This window comes from Leucoraja erinacea, chromosome 3, assembly GCF_028641065.1.
Source record: "Leucoraja erinacea ecotype New England chromosome 3, Leri_hhj_1, whole genome shotgun sequence".
Lineage (NCBI taxonomy): Eukaryota > Metazoa > Chordata > Chondrichthyes > Rajiformes > Rajidae > Leucoraja > Leucoraja erinaceus.
The window spans coordinates 10,040,450-10,060,171 of record NC_073379.1 but is presented as its reverse complement, the minus strand read 5'-3'; the positions used below and the strand labels follow the sequence as shown (position 1 = coordinate 10,060,171).

Below are 19,722 nucleotides of genomic sequence, written 5' to 3'. Positions count from 1 at the left end.
ACCACACACCCACCCACACACACACACACCACACCCACACACACACAGACACACACACACACACACACACACTCACACACACACAACACCAATACCAAACACACACACCACACACACCCCCACACACACCCACCCCACACCACACCACCCCACACCACCACACACATACCCACACCCACCCCACACACAACACACCCCACACACAACCCCACACACACACAAAAACACGCACCACACGCACACACCACACACACCACACCCCCCACCACACACCACACACACACACTTAGTTTGACCCACCCCCCACACCCACCCCACACACACACCCCCACACACACACACCACAGAAACACCGACAGACCCACTCACACACCCACACATACAACACACACACACCCTCACACACTACACTCAGACACCCACACCACACTCACACACACACACACACCCACCATACCCACACACCCATACACCCACAGACACACCACCCACAGCCACACCCACACCCACACACAGTGGAGCAATGTGGGCAGCCTTATCATGCAGGTCTCTCAAGAACATAGAAAAATAGGTGCAGGAGTAGGCCATTCGGCCCTTCGAGCCAGCACCGCCATTCAATATGACCATGGCTAGAATCAGTACACTTTTCCCCATATCCCTTGATTCCTTTAACCCGATGAGCTAACTCTAACTCTCTTGAACACATCCAATGAATTGGTCTGAAGAAGGGTTTCAGCCCGAAACGTTGTCTATTTCCTTCGCTCCATAAATGCTGCTGCACCCGCTGAGTTTCTCCAGCACTTTTGTCCCCCAATGAATTGGCCTCCACTGCCTTCTGTGGCAGAGAATTCCACAGATTCACAACTGTCGGGGTGAATTTTCTTTTTGTCCTAAATGGCCTACCCTTTATTCTTCATTCCATGCTGAGAGTGTTCTGACAGGTTTAACGTTTGTTTATTGGATCACCAGAGGGCAGCCCAGAGGGGATTATTTTGGGTACGGAGCGTGACTATGGCGGGGACGGCGAGGCATGACCGTGAGATGGCAATGGATGCCAAGAAGAAGCTGCAGCAGTGCTCGGACCCCATCGAGAAACTCCGATTGCAGTGCCTGTCCCGGGGCTCTGCTGGCATCAAGGGGCTGGGCAGGTAAACATGCGGAGACTCTCTCACCTTGTGCACTCTACACCCTCTCTCACCAGGACTCTCCCCCCCCTCTCACTGGGAGACTCTACCCCCTTCTCACCGGGACTCTCTCCCACTGGGACTCTCCCCTCTCTCACTGCGACACTCTCCCCCCTCTCTCACAGGGAGACTCTACCCTCTTTCATCCCGCAGGGGGACAGTTTACTACCTCCATGAATCGGGCTCCACACCCGTCGAGCTTGAGGATTTGGCCAGCGTTTGACTGTAGAGGCCAATGTCGGTGATATAATTAGTCCTCATAGGGGGCTAGGGAAGTGATGTGTTCGACAATGCATTGGAGGAGTCAGAGAATCGCAGCACAGAAACAGGCCCTTCAGCCCAACTCGTCCATGCCGCCCAAGATGCCCCAAGTACACTGGTCCCATTTGCCCGCATTTGGCCCATATCCCTTTAAACCTTTCCAATCCGTGTACCTGTGCAGAACAGCACAAAAATAGGCCCTTCAGCCCACAATGTGTGTGTTGAACATGATGCCAATTCTTATCTGCCTGCACGTGACCTGTACTCCTCCATTCCCTACCTATCTGTGTGTTTGTTTAAAAGCCTCTTAAACACCACTATCGTATATCTGCCTCCACCCCCACCCCTGGAAGAACATTCCAGGCACCCACCACCCTCTGTGCAAAATACTTGCCCTTTAAGCGTTGTCTGTTCCACCTGCAAGATGTGGCGTGTGATCTCTGCAACGTCCACTGCAGGGAAGAGGTTGTGACTGCGTGTTGTGTGTACTGCAGGGTGTTCCACATCATGGACGATGACCGGAGCCGCACGCTGGACTACAAGGAGTTTGTGAAGGGTCTGAATGACTACGGTGTGCTGCTGGAGAAGGAGGACGTGGAAGCTGCCTTCAAACGCTTCGACAAGGACGCCAGTGGGACCATCGACTACGACGAGTTTCTCCTAACCTTGCGGGTGAGTGACAGACTGGCAGCGAGAGTCTGGCCTGTAGACCAGTGATGTGCTGTGGTCCTCACCACAAGCTGAGTATACTTAGAGTTAACCACCTCCGCCCGCCACACACACCCACCGCCCATCCCACCCACCCACTGCCCATTCAGTCATCCCACTCACAGCCCAGATCCATCACACTCACCCACTGCCCATCGCATCACCCAGACACATCAAACCGCTCAGACCCATCCCACCCACAGCTCAGACCCATCCCTTAAAATCTAGTGCACTGCATCAAATTCGCCAAGTATCATACGTTATCTAAATGGTGAGAGTGTGCAGAGCACTGAGATGCAGAGAGTTCTGTGTGTCTGGATCAGGAAACATCTCTGGAGAACATGGATCGGTGACGTTTCACAGAGTGCTGGAGTAACTCAGCGGGTCAGGCAGCATCTCTGGAAAACATGGATAGGTGATGTTTCGGGGTCAGGAGCCTTCTTCAGAACCTTTCTACTGGGTGTCCAACCATATGGTTCATTGAAGGCCAGTAATTATCAACACTAAGAGAATGCTAATGTGTGAGGAGGAACTAAATACAAGAGTAAAGAGGTATGATTCAAGTTATCCAGGGCACATGTGTGCCCAGATCTGAATTAGTGTGCAGAGTGCTGGTCTCCTTGTTAAAGGAAGGTTGTTCTGTATTGCAGGCAGTTCAGAGAGGGCCACTTTGTCAAACTGTAGAAGGGGGAGAGGGGGAGGTCGGAAGATCTGAAGAAGGGTCCTGACTCGAAACATTGTCTGTCCATTCCCTCCACAGATGCTGCCTAACCCACTGAGTTCCTATAGCACCTCTTGCTTCAGACACAAAATACTAGAGTAACTCAGCGGGACAGGCAGCATCTCTGGAGAGAAGGAATGGGTGACGTTTCCTTCTATTCAGAGCTGTTGCCCATCCCGCTGAGTTAGAATAGTTTCTTTATTGTCATTGTAACATGAACCATGTACAACAAAATTTAAAATGTTATTCCAACATTTTGTGTCTATCTTTGGTTTAAACCAGCATCTGAATTTTTCTTCCTACCCACCTCTTGCTTTAGTACTGGTATCAGATAGGTATTGGTATTAACACAAGAGCATGTTCACACTCTCTCCCCTCCTCCATCCTTCTCCCCACTCCCCCCTCTCAACACCTCTCCTCTCCCACCACTTTCCCCTCTTCAACTCCCACCACCTCTCCCTGCTACCTTTCTCCCACCTCCACAATCCCCCCCATCTCTATCCCACCTACTCCCACCTCCTCTCTCCTCCCACCCCCTCTTCCCACCTTCCCACCCCCCCCTCCCCTCCCACCACCTCTCCACTCCTACCCCCTCTCACCTCCCACCACCTCTCCACTCCCACCACCGTTCTTTCCCACACTCCCACCACCCCTCCCCTCATACCCTGTCTTCCCTCCCCCTCCACCTCTCCCTCACCTCACCTCTCTCCCCGCACTCCCTCACCTCTCCCTCTCCCTCGCAGCCTGCAATGTCCAATGCCAGAAAGGAGATCATTGCGCAGGCCTTCCGCAAGCTGGACAAGACGGGGGACGGTGTGATCACCATTGAGGACCTGCGTGGAGTCTACAATGCCAAGCACCATCCCAAGTACCAGAACGGAGAGATGACCGAAGAACAGATCTTCCGAATATTCCTCGACAACTTCGACTCGCCCAACGAGAAGGACGGGATTGTAAGTGGGGAGTGGGGGGGGCGGGAAGTGACTGGGAACTCAGTGACCAGAGAACTGAGTCACGGTGCAGCGGTTAACATAGAAACATAGACAATAGGTGCAGGAGTAGGCCATTCGGCCCTTCGAGCCTGCACCGCCATTCAATATGATCATGGCTGATCATCCAACTCAGTATCCTGTACCTGCCTTCTCTCCATACCCCCTGGTCCCTTTAGCCACAAGGGCCACATCTAACTCCCTCTTAAATATAGCAAATGAACTGGCCTCAACTACCTTCTGTGGCAGAGAATTCCACAGACTCACCACTCTCTGTGTAAAAAATGTTATTCTCATCTCGGTCCTAAAAGATTTCCCCCCTTATCCTTAAACTGTGACCCCTTGTTCTGGACTTCCCCAACATCGGGAACAATCTTCCTGCATCTAGCCTGTCCAACCCCTTAAGAATTTTGTAAGTTTCTATAAGATCCCCCCCTCAATCTTCTAAATTCTAGCGAGTACAAGCCGAGTCTATCCAGTCTTTCTTCATATGAAAGCCCTGACATCGCAGGAATCAGTCTGGTGAACCTTCTCTGTACTCCCTCTACGGCAAGAATGTCTTTCCTCAGATTAGGAGACCAAAACTGTACGCAATACTCCAGGTGTGGTCTCACCAAGACCCTGTACAACTGCGGTAGAACCTCCCTGCTCCTATACTCAAATCCTTTTGCTATGAAAGCTAACATACCATTCGCTTTCTTCACTGCCTGCTGCACCTGCATACCTACTTTCAATGACTGGTGTACCATGACACCAAGGCCTTGCTGCATCTCCCCTTTTCCTAGTCGGCCACCATTTAGATAATAGTCTGCTTTCCTGTTTTTGCCACCAAAATGGATAACAGGGCGGAAACAGACCCACCGGCCTACCGAGTCCACGTCGAATAGCGATCACCCATTCATACTAGTTTAGTTTAGAGCTACAGGGTGGAAACAGACCCACCGGCCTACCGAGTCGGCATCGACTGCCAATCCCCGCACAACTATACACCCTAGAGGCAGTTTACAATTACATAAGACCAATTAACCTACAAACCTGTACGAAAGCAGAGCACCTGGAGAAAAACCATCGCTGGGGAGGGAATGGATAGACAACACATCTGCCGATCACCTGTATCCACCTGTAACTTGCAACGCTTTGTCCTGCCCCAACTCTCTCTGCTTGCTTTCTTCCCCCCCTACATCAGTTTGAAGGAGGGTCTCGCATGGTGAGGTGTGTTTTTCTTCTTCACACCGGTGGACTAGTGGGGAGAAAGCTGAGAAGAGAGGTGGGGGTGGGACAAAGCCTGGCAAGTGAAGGGTGGATACAGGCGAGGGAGTGGGGGAAGGGGTGATTGTCAGATGGGTGGAGGAAGTGACCAAGGCTGGAGGTGAAAAGTAGACAAAACAATGTAAAGCCCGAGGGAGGGATATACAGTGGGTGGAAGAGGACGGACGGGGAGGGGAAAGAGGGGGATTGAAAGGAAATGCAGGACTCTGGGGATGGGAGATTAGAATACAGAAGAGGGGAGAGGAGCAGGGTGACTGGGGTGGAGGGAGTTGGTGGGAAAATGGTGGTGCTGGGAAAGAGAGGGGAGATGGGGAGCATTCCTTGAATTGGGAAAATTCAGTGTTCATAATGTGTAGGAAGGAACTTCAGATGCTGGTTTAAACCGAAGATAGACACAAAAAGCTGTAGTAACTCAGCGGGACAGGCAGCATCTCTGGAGAGGAGGAATGGGTGAGGTTTTGGGCCGAGAGCCTAGACCCGAAACGTCACCTATTCCTTTTCTCTCAGAGATGCTGCCTGTCCCGCTGAATTACTCCAGCTTTTTGTGTCTGTCAGTGATCATACTGTCGGGTTTAACCTTTGCCCAGTGAACTTTCACTGCTCGTGATTGCAGCCTATTCCTGCTCCAGGCAGCGTTTAATATTTACACAGCAAAATAAACATGAGGTGATGTGGTGCTCAACAAAGGCATTAACTCTATGGTCAGACAGCTCCTTAGTTACTTTCCCACAGCTTACTTCCATGCAGGTTGAGTCATAGAGTCATACAGCATGGAACCAGGTCCTTCGGCCCAACCTGTCCATGCCCACCAAGATGCCCCGTCCATGCTTGTCCCACCTGCCCATGTTTGGCCCACATCTCTCAAAACCCCCTTTAATCAGAGGGTGGTGTACTGTTTCTGTGGAATTCATTGCCGTAAAAAACAGAGGTCAGGGGTCAATGGATATTTTTAAGGCAAGAGATAGGTAGATTCTTGATTGGTATGAGTGTCTGGGGTTATGGGGAGAAAGCTGGAGAATAAGATTGAGTGGGAGAGATAGATCAGCCATGACTGAATGGCGGAGTGGACATGATGGGTCGAATGGCCTAATTCTGCCCCTATCACTTATGAACTTATGAAACCTTTCCAATGCATAAATGCACTTGTGTGCAGTTGTGTGATTGAGGACATTTCTCATTAGGTTTCAGGCTGCAAATTGGAGGTTGTGATTAAAGGACTCATGAATTTCACCGGTTTTAGGGCACCTTTACTACCTGGCAGAGAAGACCTGTGCTTTTGAGGGATGGCAATGCATAAGGTGGAGGGGGGGAGTGATGGAGGGGGAAATACTGGTCAGGGATGTATGGGATATGGGATTTACACTAGACTTTATTTTAGACGTTAGAGATAAAGCTCGGAAACAGGCCCTTCGGCCCACCATGCCCACACTGACCAGTGATCCCCGCACACTAACACTAACACTATCCTGCACGCTTGGGACAATTTATTATTTTGTACCAAAGCCAATTAACCTACAAACATGACCATCTTTGGAGTGTGGGAGTAAACCCACGCGGATCACAGGAAGAACGTACAAACTCCGTACAGACAGCATCCGTAGTCAGGATGGAACCCGGGTCTTTGGCTCTGTAAGGCAGCTACTCTACCGCTGCTGCCCATACTTGTGATTGCAATCTGTAGTGGGTAAGGAGGGGCGGTGTACCGACAAGCAGATAGGTATCTACAGTCTTAAAGCCACGTGACTGCAGCAGAGGGTCTGGGTCTTTCACCCCACTTCACCTGAAGCCTCTCGAGATTGTGGTTCTGCCGTGCACTGCAAGCAGTGGCCAGAAGGGTGCGGCAATGACACTCGGCCTAGTCAGAGTGCAGGGTCCCACACAGGCCAGCATGTGTGGAAGCATCGCACTGCAGTGCTGCACCCTGCACTGTTTGTTTATAACCCAAAAATAATTAGTCCATTATTTACAATGATATCACCATAGTACGAGTTAAACCAATATTATAAAATTACTATTTCCCCATTCTTGTTAAGGATGCATTGCAGCCCCCGTGGTGCCTAGTGGTCCTGGAAATCCCTCAGGGCGCCCATGGACAGCGCATAGTCCCTCTCTAATACCACCATGACTGGGGAGGAAGTTTGGTTTATTGTCACTTGTACCGAGGTACAGTGAAAAGCTTTTGTTGCGCGCTAACCAGTCAGCAGAAAGACAATACATGATTACAATCGAGCCATTCACAGTGTATTGGTACATGATAAAGGTGTAAGGTTTAGTGCAAGGTGAAGCCAATAAAGTCTGATCAGGTATAGTCCAAGGGTCACCAATGAGGTAGATAGTAGGTCAGCACTGCCCTTTGGTTGTGGTAGGATGATTCAGTTGCCTGATAACAACTGGGATACCATAGAATTGGCCAGATCTTATGTCGGCACAGTAGCGCAAGGAAGGAACTGCAGATGCTGGATTACATCAAAGGTAGACACAAAACGCTAGAGTAACTCAGCAGGACAGGCAGCATCTCTGGAGAGAAGGAATGGGTGACGTTCCAGGTCCAGACCAAGTCTGAAGAAGGGTCTCGACCTGACAGACTGCCCATTCCTTCTCCCCAGAGATGCTGCCTGTCCCGCTGTGTTACTCCAACATTTTGTGTCTATCTACAGCGGTAAAGTTGCTGCCTTACGGCGCCAGAGATCCAGGTTCGATCCTGACTATGGGTGCTGTCTGTACATAGTTTGTACGTTCTCCCTGTGTGTGGGTTTTCACACAGATCTTCGGTTTCCCCCCACACTCCAATGACGTACAGGTTTGTAGATTATGTGGCTTGGTATGAATGTAAAATTGTCCCTAGTGTGTGTAGGATAGTGTTAATGTGCGGGGATCACTGGTCGGCACTCTCGGTGGGCTGAAGGGCCTGTTTCCCTGTGACGACATGGGTTTACTCTGGGTGATTCAGTTTCCCTCCACACTCCCAAAAATGTACAGGTTTGTAGGTTAATTGGCGTCTGTAAATTGTCCCTAGTCTGTATAGGGCAGTGCTAGTGTACGGGGGGGGGGGGGGGGGGGGGGGGGGGGGGTCGTTGCGGTCGGTTGTTGTGGGGGATTAAGGAGGTTTACATGTGGAACTGTGAGGAGAGGTGAGGGTGGGTGTCAGGGGTACGACTGGGTTGGGCGTGGGATGGGTGGAATTGGACCAGCATGGTCTGGGTGGTGGGGCTGTGTGGTGAGGGCAGTGGGCTTTAGTGTGAGGAGGTGGGGGTGGTCTGGGTGGGGGTGGCGTTGGATGTTGAGGGTGTGGGATTTGTTGTTGGGATGTGCGGAGTGGGGAAATGTGGGGTTGGGAGTGGACCTAGACTGGAGCGGTGGGTGGGACTGGAGCGGTGGGTGGACCTAGACTGGAGCGGTGGGTGGACCTGGACTGGAGCGTTGGGTGGACCTGGACTGGAGCGGTGGGTGGGAGGTGGGGGTAGTGTAGTTAGGCCTGGAGGGGGGGGAGGGTATTTGGAATGTGTGGTGGTGTGTGGTGGGGGGGGGGGGGGGGGGGGGGGGGAGGGGGAATGGGGATTGGGGTTGATCCAGAAGAGGGGAGGGGCGTGATATGTGTGGAATGGGAGTGGGGTTGGGCCTGGGGGATGTCGGGTTGGATTGTCGAGGCTGAGGGAGGGGCAGTGGGCAATGAGATTGGGACTGGGCTTGGGATGGGATGAGTGGGATTGGAAATGGTGTGTGTCGGGTCAGGATTGTGATTGAGGGTCGGGAGTGGGATTGGGAATGGGGTTGTGTGTCGGGAATGGGATTGGGAATTGGGTTGTGTGTCGGGTGGGAATGGGATTGGGTCAGGAGTGGGATTTGTGTGGGGTTGTGGGAATGGGAATGGGAATGGGGGTTGGGTGTGTGTCGTGTGGAATGGGATTGGGGAATGGGGTTGTGTGTCGTGTGGGAATGGGATGGGAATGGGGTTGTGTGTCGGGTCGGGTCGGGGCTGGGAATGGGGTTGCGTGTCGGGTGGGAATGGGATTGGGAATGGGGTTGCGTGTCGATCGGGAGTGGGATTGGGAATGGGGTTGTGTGTCGGGTGGGAATGGGATTGGGAATGGGGTTGCGTGTCGGGTGGGAATGGGATTGGGAATGGGGATGTGTGTCGGGGGGGAATGGGATTGGGAATGGGGATGTGTGTCGGGTGGGAATGGGATTGGGGATGGGGTTGTGTGTCGGGTCGGGGGTGGGTGGGATTGGGAATGGGGTTGTGTGTCGGGTCGGGATTGAGGTTGTGGATCGGGAGTGGGATTGGGAATGGGGTTGTGTGTCGGGTCGGGGCTGGGAGTGGGGTTGGGGTAACATCCCTCCAGCAGAGCTGTGCGTGGTGTGAAGGTGGCGGGAGACGTGAGCCACGGTAACGTCCATGTGATGTGACTGTAGGTGACGATGGAGGAGTTTCTAAATTACTACGCGGGGGTCAGTGCATCCATCGACACCGATGTCTACTTCATCGTCATGATGAGAAATGCCTGGAAACTGTGAGGGGCGCCGCAGGGCCGGGGGGTAAACAGCCTTCTCTTCCTCACTCTCTCTCTCTCTCTGGTGCACCGGGCCAGAATCATTGGCCACGCTGCACTCTGGAGATAATAACCTGCCCCAAATACATCCCGCTAACTGAATCCCACGCTGGGAACGGTCCTTGCCACTGGAATCCGGCATTCCCGACAAATGGTAAACCGCCCTGTGCTCACTGCGTGGGAGAGGAGCCACAGGTTATTTCCCCCAGAGTGTTCACTGTGTTTCCCTGCCCCTGCCTCTGTCTGTGTGTGTGCTACCCTCCATTACACAGGTGAGTCTCTCCTGCTTCCTGCTCTGTGTACACGCGGCCTCTCCATTCCGATTCTGCCACAGGTTCATGCCGCCACCCTTCCCATCCCCGTTCCCTGCTCCTGTCTCGACCCACGAGGAACAGGAGGGAGAAGCAGCCAGTGTCACAAGTGGTCCCTCCATTACACCCCATCCCCTTCTTTCCTACTCACTTCTCCCCCCCCCCCCGCCCCCTTTCCTCCTCACCACAGTTCCGCGCCCAAATTCTAGAAGCACACAACCCCCCCCCCCATCCCCTCCTCACCCCCCTAGGCTAATCTCTTCCTCCATATCATTCTCTCTCAACCTCGACCTCTCCCAATCACCCAGTGACCTCAATTAAAGGCATGATTTCTTGTTTCTCCTAAAGTCATGGAGTCATAGTGATACAGCGTGGACCCAGGCCCTTCGGCTCAACTTGCCCACACCGGCCAACATGTCCCACCTACACTAGTCCCACCTGCCTGCGTTTGGTCCATATCCCTCCAAACCTGGCCTATCCATGTACCTGTCTGTTTCTTAAATGGTGGGATAGTCCCAGCCTCAACTACCTCCTCTGGCAGCTCGTTCCGTACACCCTCCACCCTTTGTGTACAAAAGGTACCCCTCAGATTCCTATTGTCCAAATTCCGCATCAAATTCTTTTGTCTTTTCACGTGAAAACCTTCTTTCTGAATCAAGGTTCACGCTGCCTGGTGAATTGAGCTCTTCCGGAGTCGAAACAAAGCCAGCTACTGGTTTATAATAACCGCAAGGGAATGCATCTGCAAAGGCAATGCACACTGAACTCCATAGTTGCCACATTTTGGATCAGCATTAATCCTCTCCCACCTCGGGAGGTTTGAATGATTTCCACAACCCGTTCAGTTCGACCTGTGTTTCAATGCCACAAACTAGCACATCTTTACACTAAGACTCTGCCATGGGTTTGAAGAGAACCTTTTATCTTTTTATCCCAGCCACTAAGGTCAATTGCTGATGATGAACAGGGAACATGATTCACCAGTTCTGTCACTCTGCCACGGCACCAAAGAAAAATCTGAATGTGGACTGTTCAGTAAATATTCACCCAAAGTCTGGAAATTGCCCTGAACCAAAATTGTTTTTTCAAAGAAATAAAAGCAGGAGATGCTGGCAACACTCGGCAGGTCAGGCAGCATCTGTGGAAGGAAGGAGTTAATGTTTCAGATTAAAGACCTTCAACAGGAGTCACCTATCCATGCTGCCTGACCCGCTGAGTTACTCCAGCACTCTGTGAAACGTCACCTATCCATATTCTCCAGAGATGCTGCCTGACCCGCTGAGTTACTCCAGCACACTTGTGTCCTTTTGAGTACCAACCAGCATCTGTAGTTCCTTGTTTGTGTACTTTCTCACAACAACCTCCCATCTGCAGCAGGCTGCAGAACTGCCAGGGTCCTGAATCTGGTTGTCCAGATGCTGAGTTTTATGATGCTCCACACAGCCGACATTAAACTGGCTGGAATAAGAAGGCTGGGTGAACGTTTCTCGTATAGTACGGGGCTGCCCGTGATCCCAACAAGTGAGGTGACCTCCCTCAGGACAGTCACTACTCCACCAGCCTCCTCCTCCTATTTCCTTCACTCACACTTCTCTCCTCCTCTCTCTTACATAGAAACCAGGTGCAGGAGGAGGTCATTCAGCCCTTCGAGCCAGCACCGCCATTCATTGTGATCATGGTTGATCGTCCCCTATCAATAACCCGTGCCTGCCTTCTCCCCATAACCCTTGACTCCACAAGCCCCTAGAGCTCTATCTAACTCTCTCTTAAATCCATCCAGTGACTTGGCCTCCACTGCCCTCTGTGGCAGGGAATTCCATAAATTCACAACTCTCTGGGTGAAAAAGTTTTTTCTCTCCTCAGTCTTAAATGGCCTCCCCTTTATTCTAAGACTGTGGCCCCTAGTTCTGGACTCGCCCAACATTGAGAACATTTTTCCTGTATCTAGCTTGTCCAGTCCTTTTTATAATTTTATATGTTTCTATAAGATCCTCCCTCATCCTTCTAAACTCCAGTGAATACAAGCCTGGTCTTTTCAATCTTTCCTCATATGACAGTCCCGCCATCCCAGGGATCAATCTCGTGAACCTACGCTGCACTGCCTCAATCACAAGGATGCCCTTCCTCAAATTAGGAGACCAAAACTACACAATACTCCAGATGTGGTCTCACCAGAGCCCTAAACAACTGCAGAAGAACCTCTTTACTCCTAACTGCTATACTCCTATATACTCCCTCCCATTACTCCCTCAAACATGGCACAGGATGGCCACAGGTGCTTTGGCCCATCGTGTCAGCACTGACCACCACACCAATCAGCCTTCACATTGTCTACATGCCTCCACCCGCTTGCCTGTTCATGTGTGTCAGGCCCTTCGACCCACTAAGTCCGTGCTGACCATTAGACACTTACCCAGATCCCATTCATTCTCCCCGCATTCCCATCATCTCCCGCAGATCCCATCACCCACGCTCCCTCTCCCGGCCAATGAACCTACAATCCCGCACATCTTTGTGATGTGGGAGGAGACCAGAGCACCCGGAGAAAACCCACGCGGTAACGGGGAGAATGTGCAAACCCCACTCACAGACCCCACCCCAGGTCAGGATCAAACCCGGGCCTCTGGCGCTGTGAGGCAGCAGCACTACCCGCTGCGCCACCTTTCCCGCTGTACGAACATCTCCCGCTGCACCTCGCTCTGTCTGTGCTGCATTTCCCACTAACCCGAGTTACCGATTAAATTATTTGCCCAGCTTCCGATGTGTTGAAGGGGTTCTGCCATCCTGTTCCGTCCCCACCCTAAAATGTTTCAAGAAATGTTTCAGCCCGGGGGGAGGAGAGGTGGTGGGGGTCAGGGGGGAGTCTGGCAACTAGCCCACACACTGATCTCACAGCAGATCAACTCCATGGGCCAACATCACCACAGAACGCCACCTTAGGGCAGGAGATGATGGAAACACTCTGCGGGTCAGGCAGCATCTGTGGTGAAAAGAGAGCCGAGTTGTGTTTCAGGATTGGGACCTTCCATCCGAAGTGGGCAAAGTTGTGTTGTAGTGGGAGTTGGGGGTGGAGGGAGAGGGAGCGTGGGGTGACAGAGAACACCGGAGGATCTGTGGGATGGAGTAGACAATGAGAGGTCAAAGAACAAGATGGCGATGCCAGCTATGGGAGGAGAGGTTGAGGGGAGACCTGATGTTGTACAAGATTATGAGAGGCACAGACAGGGTAGATAATCAGAACCTATTCCCTAGGGTGGAAATGTCAGAGACTAGAGGGCATACCATAAGGTGAGAGTGGGAAACTTTAATGGAGATGTGCGGGGCAAGTTTTCTTGCACAGAGGGTGGTGGGTGCCTGGGTTGATGTTGGAGGCAGATACGATAGTGGTGTTTAAGAGGCTTTTAGACAGACACATGGATATGCAGGGGGTGGAGGGGTATGGATCATGTATAAGCAGCGGAGATTAGATTAATGACATCAGCTATTGTCAGCCGAAGGCCCTGTTTCTGTGCCGTTCTGATTTGTTCTTCATTGCTAGGGTCTTGGTTGGGAGGGGTTTCGGGCAGTTGAGGTGGGAGGGAGTGAGAGGAGGTTAGGGTGACGGGGGGTGGGGGGGGGGGGGGGGGAGGCGTGGTCAGGTTGAGAGATGTTTCAGGTAGTTGGGTGGGAGGGGGTGAGAGGGATTCTGGGTGGGAGGGTTTTCAGGGAATTAAGGTGGGAGGGAGTGAGAGGAGGTTAGGGTGATGGGGGGGGGGGGGGGGTCGAATGGGTGAGGTTTCAGGAAGTTGGGTGGGAAGGGTGTCAGGAAGTGGATGTTAGGGTGACGGACAGTCCATACCCCACTGGGTTTAGATGGTCGCTGCTGCTCCCTGATTGAGGAGTTAGTGGGCTGAGTCTGCAGCCTGGGGAAGGGCCCCGCTCCAAGTGATGGCAGATCCTGGAAACACTGCAGGAAGAGGGTACATGCGTGGGCAATGATGGACTGCGGGGCCTTCACGCTGCCACTGCCGGAGCTGTGCGTGACCTACCCGACAAATCCATCATTGTGGTTCAATGATGCCTCCATGTACCTCCCTCCCTCCCTCCCCCCCCCTCCCCCCAGCTCCCCAGCCTGGTGTCATTGAACAGTGAATTTCAAATCCGATTTTGAAATTCCTACTAACCCCCCCGCTGACTGGGTGAAGGTTGTTGTGACGGGTCCACAGCGGTGGTGAGGTCAGCAGACCAACACCAAACAGACAGGCGGTCAGGAACAAGCGTGGACAGCTGGTCATCACAATGCTGAGGGGTGGAGGTGTGTCAGGGTAAGGTTACTCTGTAACAGGCGGCAGGGGGAGAGGCAGTGGCCACTGGGCAAGTCTCTGGGTGGGCAGCGACAACGTCTATAAGTGGGTATGTCAGAAAGCCCTTGTTCAACAAAGTGTCCAAGAGTGTCTGTTCAATAAAATGTGTGGGTGTGTCGAGTTCAACATGCAGTTTATGCAGAGTGTCCCAGCCTATAACTCAAGCCCACAAGCCCAGGTAACATCCTGGTGAATCTCTTCACAACCCTTTCCAACTGAATGACATCCTTCCTGTAGCTGGGCGAGCAGAACTGTACACAGTCGGTGGGAGGAGTGGGTGGGTTCTGCAGAGAAGGTGGAAAATCCAGTGTGTGAGGTGAGGAGATGGTGTTCCCTAGAGAGAAGGCACATGTTCCCCAGGGTGGGTGGGACTGCCTGTTTCCATAGGTGGTGGATCAAAGATTGTCATAGTCATAGCGTGGAAACAGGCCCTTCGGCCCAACTTGCCCACGCCACCCAACATGTCCCAGCTACACGAGTCCCACCTCATAGAGACATAGTGATACAGCATGGAAACAGGCCCTTCGGCCCAACTTGCCCACGCCACCCAACATGTCCCACCTACACGAGTCCCACCTCATAGTCAGAGAGTGATACAGCGTGGAAACAGGCCCTTCAGCCCAACTTGCCCACGTCACCCAACATGTCCCACCTACACGAGTCCCACCTCATAGTCATAGTGATACAGCATGGAAACAGGCCCTTCAGCCCAACTTGCCCACGCCACCCAACATGTCCCAGCTACACTAGTCCCACCTCATAGAGACATAGTGATGCAGCATGGAAACAGGCCCTTCAGCCCAACTTGCCTACACCACCCAACATGTCCCAGCTACACTAGTCCCACCTCATAGAGTCATAGTGATACAGCATGGAAACAGGCCCTTCAGCCCAACTTGCCCATGCCATCCAACATGTCCCAGCTACACTAGTCCCACCTCATAATCATAGTGATACAGCATGGAAACAGGCCCTTCAGCCCAACTTGTCCACACTGGTGTATGCTGAGGGTGTTGCACTATGTGTGTGTGACGTATGGTCTTGTATAAATGTGTGTGTTCTGCAGAGGGTTTAGACTGTGTGTTGTGTATGGCCCTGTATTAATGTGTGTGTTTTGCCGAGGGTGTAGGACTGTGTGTGTTGTGTATGGCCCTATATAAATGTTCTGCAAAGGGTGTAGGACTGTGTGTGTGGTGTATAGTCCTATACCACAGAGAGCGTAGAAACCTTGATTACAGAGCAGTGCAGCAGTGCCAGTGTTCTGCAGAGTGTGGTATTGCATGTGGAGTTTAATTTAATTTCAGTTTTGTTTATTGTCACGTGTACCGAGGTGCAATGAAAAGATTTTGTTGCGTGCGAACCAGTCAGCGAGAAGACAATGTATGATTACAATCGAGCCATTAACATTATAGATACATGATAAGGGAATAACGTTTAGTGCAAGGTAAAGCCACTAAAGTATGATCAAAGATAGTCCGATGGTCACCAACCAGGCAGACAGTAGTTCAGGGCTGCTCTCTGGTTCTGCTAGGATGATTTGCTGCCTGATAACAGCTGGGAAGAAACTGCCTCTGAATCTGGGGCTGTGCGTTTTCACACTATTATCCAATGCATCACACTTTGTTTAGGAACAGCTCCATCCATGACTACATGAAATTGCAGTGAATTGTGGACACAGCCCAGCCCATCACCCAAACCAACCTCCCTTCCATTGACTCCATTTACACCTCACGCTGCGTGGGCAAGGCCTGCAGTATTATCAAGGACAACTCGCACCCTGGCCACTCCCTCTTCTCCCCTCTCCCATCAGGCAAAAAGTATCGAAGTGTGAAAATGCACACCTCCAGATTCGGGGACAGTTTCTTCCCAGCTGTTATCAGGCAACTGAATCATCCCACCACAGCCAGAGAGCGGTCCTGAACTACTATCCACCTCGTTGTTGACCCTTGATTGGACATTACTGGCTTTACCTTGCATTAAGCGTTATTCCCTTATCATGTATCTGTGCACTGTGAATGGCTCGATAATGATCATGTATTGCCTTTCCACAACAAAAGCTTTTCACTGTACCTCGGTACACGTGACAATAAATAAACTAAAACTGGGGTGGTTACACGGCCGGTGTCTCTCTGCCTCTTGCTCACCTCCTTCTGTATTTGCAGGTGACCAGATTTGAGTTTATAAATTACTACTCTGGAGTGAGTGCCTCGATCGACCGTGATGCCTACTTCATCCTGATGATGCAATCGAGCTGGCGCCTCTGATGATTCACGGGTGGCGAGAGAGGAGTCCATCACTGTGTCCCGGTGTCTCTGTCCGGCTGCCTCCTACTAGCCCTCCCCTGCGGCTGCACCCCTCACTCACTCACTCACTCACTCACTCACTCACTCACTCACTCACTCACTCACTCACTCACTCACTCACTCACTCACTCACAACCACCCACCGCCTCCCACTCCCCCCTTCCCCTCTCACTCACTCCCCCCTTGCTCCCTCCCCCTCACTCTCTACCTCCCTCACTGCCCCCTCCCCAAATCCCCTCCCCCTCCCACACTCCCCCTCACTCCCTCGCTCCCTCCCTAACCCTCTATTCCTGCTTCACTTCCTCCTCCCTCCGCCCTCTCCCTCTCTCCTCACTCTCTCCCTCCCGCTCTCCCCCCCTCCCTCCATCACTCCCCCCTCACTCTCTCCACCTGCTCCTTCCCTCACTCCCTCCATGCTCTCTCCTCACTCCCTCGCACTCCCTCCTCGCTCTCCCAACCCCTCCCTCCCTCCCTCCCTCACTCCCTCCTCGCCTTTTCCCTCTCCCTTCCCTTCCTCTTCACTCTCTGCCCCCCCCCCCACTCCCATCTTACACTCTCCTTCCCCAACCTCTCCATCCCCTCCTCCCCCCTCCCTCACTCACACTCCGCCTCCCTCCCTCCCTCCCTCGTCTGGGCCACAGCTGCCGACTCTCCACCCACCCGCTGCCACCTGGCCTGATGGCTCTAAGACGGCCCTGCCCTGCATCACTGAACTGACCAAAACATCGCACCCGAACCCATCCTGCAGTGGGACTGCCCGGCGCTCGCCCAGACTCTGTGTCTGTGACGCTGGCCCAGACTCTGTGTCTGTGACAGCCCAGACAGTCTGGGGCACTGTCTGTGTATGTGACGCCCCAGACTGTCTAGGACAGGGTGTGTGTCTGTGCCAGCCTAGACGGTTCCATCCCCAGCAGTGGCCGTGTGACCCAGGGCAGTGCCTGGTGCTCAGTGTGTGTGTGTCCGGGCTGGACGATGTGGTGACTGGTATCTACTCTCTGAGACGGTGAGTCACTGTGACACAGGGAATGTGGACCCAGGACTCACACACCCTGAGCTAACCCACACCAAGGACAACCGTGCAGTAATGCAGGACCAGGGAATGTGCGTACAATCAGCAGGCCCTTCGGCCCATCGTGCCCAGCACCCGTCCACATCAATTCCATTCACCAGCATGGCTCATAGCCGTCGAATGACTGATCATTCCAGCAGTGGCACGGTGGCGCAGCGGTAGAGTTGCTGCCTCACAGCGCCAGAGACCCTGGTTCGATCCTGACTACGGGTGCAGTCTGTATGCTGTTTGCACGTTCTCCCCGTGACCTGCTTGGGTTTTCTCCGGGTGCTCTGCTTTCCTCCCACACTCCAAAGACGTACAGGTTTGTAGGTTAATTGGCTTGGTATAAATGTAAATTGTCCCCAGTGTATGTAGGATAGTGTTTGTGTGCGGGGATCGCTGGTCGGTACGGACTCGGTCGGCCGAAGGGCCTGTTTCCGTGTTGTATCTCTTAACTAAACTACACACACTTGCTATACTTCATTTATTTCATGGAATAATCACCCAAGCGCTACATAGAATTCAACTTAAATTTCAAGAGTGTATCGAGACACACTTTGTGGGATTTCTGCCCCACCACCCCTTCGGGCAGTGTGTTCCAGATTCCACCCCCCTCTGGGGTAGGATGTTCTTCCTCGGATCCCCTCCCGGCCATACCCCTGACCCCTGCGGTAGGAGACACTTCTGCCCAGCAGAGAAGTTTCCCTCTCTCCACCCTCTCCATAAAACACATTGTTTTGTCCACCTCTACCAGGAACCCACCCACCCCTCTGCTACCTCCGCTCCAATGAAAACCAAGCCTAGCCTCTCCTGAAACACTCTATCCCAGACAACATCCCGGTGAAACATTCAACAGTGTGGGAAGCACTCTGAAGGCCAAGGACAGCACCTCTGGAAACAGCAGAGGTGACTTTCCTGGTGGAAGACCATCTGCTGCTGCGACTTTTCACTGTCAAAGTTGAACAACACAGGGACAGGCCCTTCAGCCCACCATGTCCGTGCCGACCATCAGCTACCCATCGATACTAATCCCATTTGCCAGCGCTTGGCCCATCATCTTCTATGTCTCCATGACTCAAATGCTCGTCTAGAAACTTCAATGTTGTGAGTCTCTAACTCCATCAACCCCTCAGGCAGCGCTCTCCTCTCCATCTCCACTCTCCATCTCCACTCTCCATCTCCACTCTCCATCCTCCCCACACTCCATCCTCACCACATCCACTCTATCCAAGCCTTTCACTATTCGGTATATGTCAATGAGGTCACCCCCTCATCCTTCTAAACTCCAGCGAGTACAAGCCCAGTGCCGTCAAATGCTGCACCCTTTCTACCCTCAGTACATGGTGCCCCGTCTGTGCACTAACCAAAGTTTTATAATGCTGTATCACAAGTGCTCTTAAATTATATTCTGCTCCCCAGCTAATGAAGGCAAGTATTTGGACCCATACACCCAGTTCCTCAGTATATTCTGCTCCCCAGCTAATGAAGGCAAGTATTTGGACCCATACACCCAGTTCCTCAGTATATCCCAGGGTTCTACAAGTCGTGGTGCATGCTCGAGGATAGACACAAAATGCTGGAGTAACTCAGCGGGTCAGACAGCATCTCTGGAGAAAAGGAAGAGGTGACGTTTCACTTTGGGATCCTTCTTCAGACTCAGGGTCTGAATCTGAAATGTCACCTATTCATTTTCTTCATAGATGCTGCCTGACCCAGAGTTACTGGAGTATGCTCTCCATGTGCTAAATCCTTCGATAATCTATCTTCTCACTGTTTTGAGATGCCATTCTGTTTTGCTATTCTTCTCCCCATCTTTTCAACCTTCCTTCCCTAGGGTAGGGCAGGAGAACAGCCAACAGAATCAAGTTCCACTCACACCCCGGTCATTTCCTCATCTCCCCTCTCCCGTTGCACAAAGATACAAAAGCTTGAAAGCGCGTACCACCACATTCCGGAAAAGAAGGCTCTCAACCTACTGTCTATTGTAACTCAAAACATCACTTATTCCTTCACTAATGCTTACTGTCCCGCT

General features: G+C 52.3%; 1 protein-coding gene across 2 annotated transcripts; it reads left to right on the top strand.

Moving 5' to 3' along the window:
- The first annotated feature begins 738 nt into the window (after positions 1 to 738).
- On the top strand, positions 739 to 19,151 carry capslb (calcyphosine-like b). Of its 2 annotated transcripts, XM_055632051.1 has the most exons (5): positions 739 to 1,148; positions 1,940 to 2,117; positions 3,618 to 3,827; positions 9,546 to 9,668; positions 16,499 to 19,151. In XM_055632051.1, the coding sequence occupies exons 1-4, from the start codon at positions 1,012 to 1,014 to the stop codon at positions 9,645 to 9,647; spliced, it is 627 nt and encodes a 208-aa protein (XP_055488026.1). In that variant the 5' UTR covers positions 739 to 1,011; the 3' UTR covers positions 9,648 to 9,668; positions 16,499 to 19,151. The 2 variants fall into 2 exon arrangements, with proteins under 2 accessions (XP_055488026.1, XP_055488027.1); XM_055632052.1 differs by lacking the exon at positions 9,546 to 9,668.
- Positions 19,152 to 19,722: the final 571 nt, after the last annotated feature.

Coding starts and splice junctions, on each gene's coding strand:
- capslb (XM_055632052.1), top strand. CDS start 1,012: ATGGCGGGGACGGCGAGGCATGACCGTGAGATGGCAATGGATGCCAAG. Junction 1,149..1,939: donor GGCATCAAGGGGCTGGGCAG/GTAAACATGCGG, acceptor TGTGTACTGCAG/GGTGTTCCACATCATGGACG. Junction 2,118..3,617: donor AGTTTCTCCTAACCTTGCGG/GTGAGTGACAGA, acceptor TCTCCCTCGCAG/CCTGCAATGTCCAATGCCAG.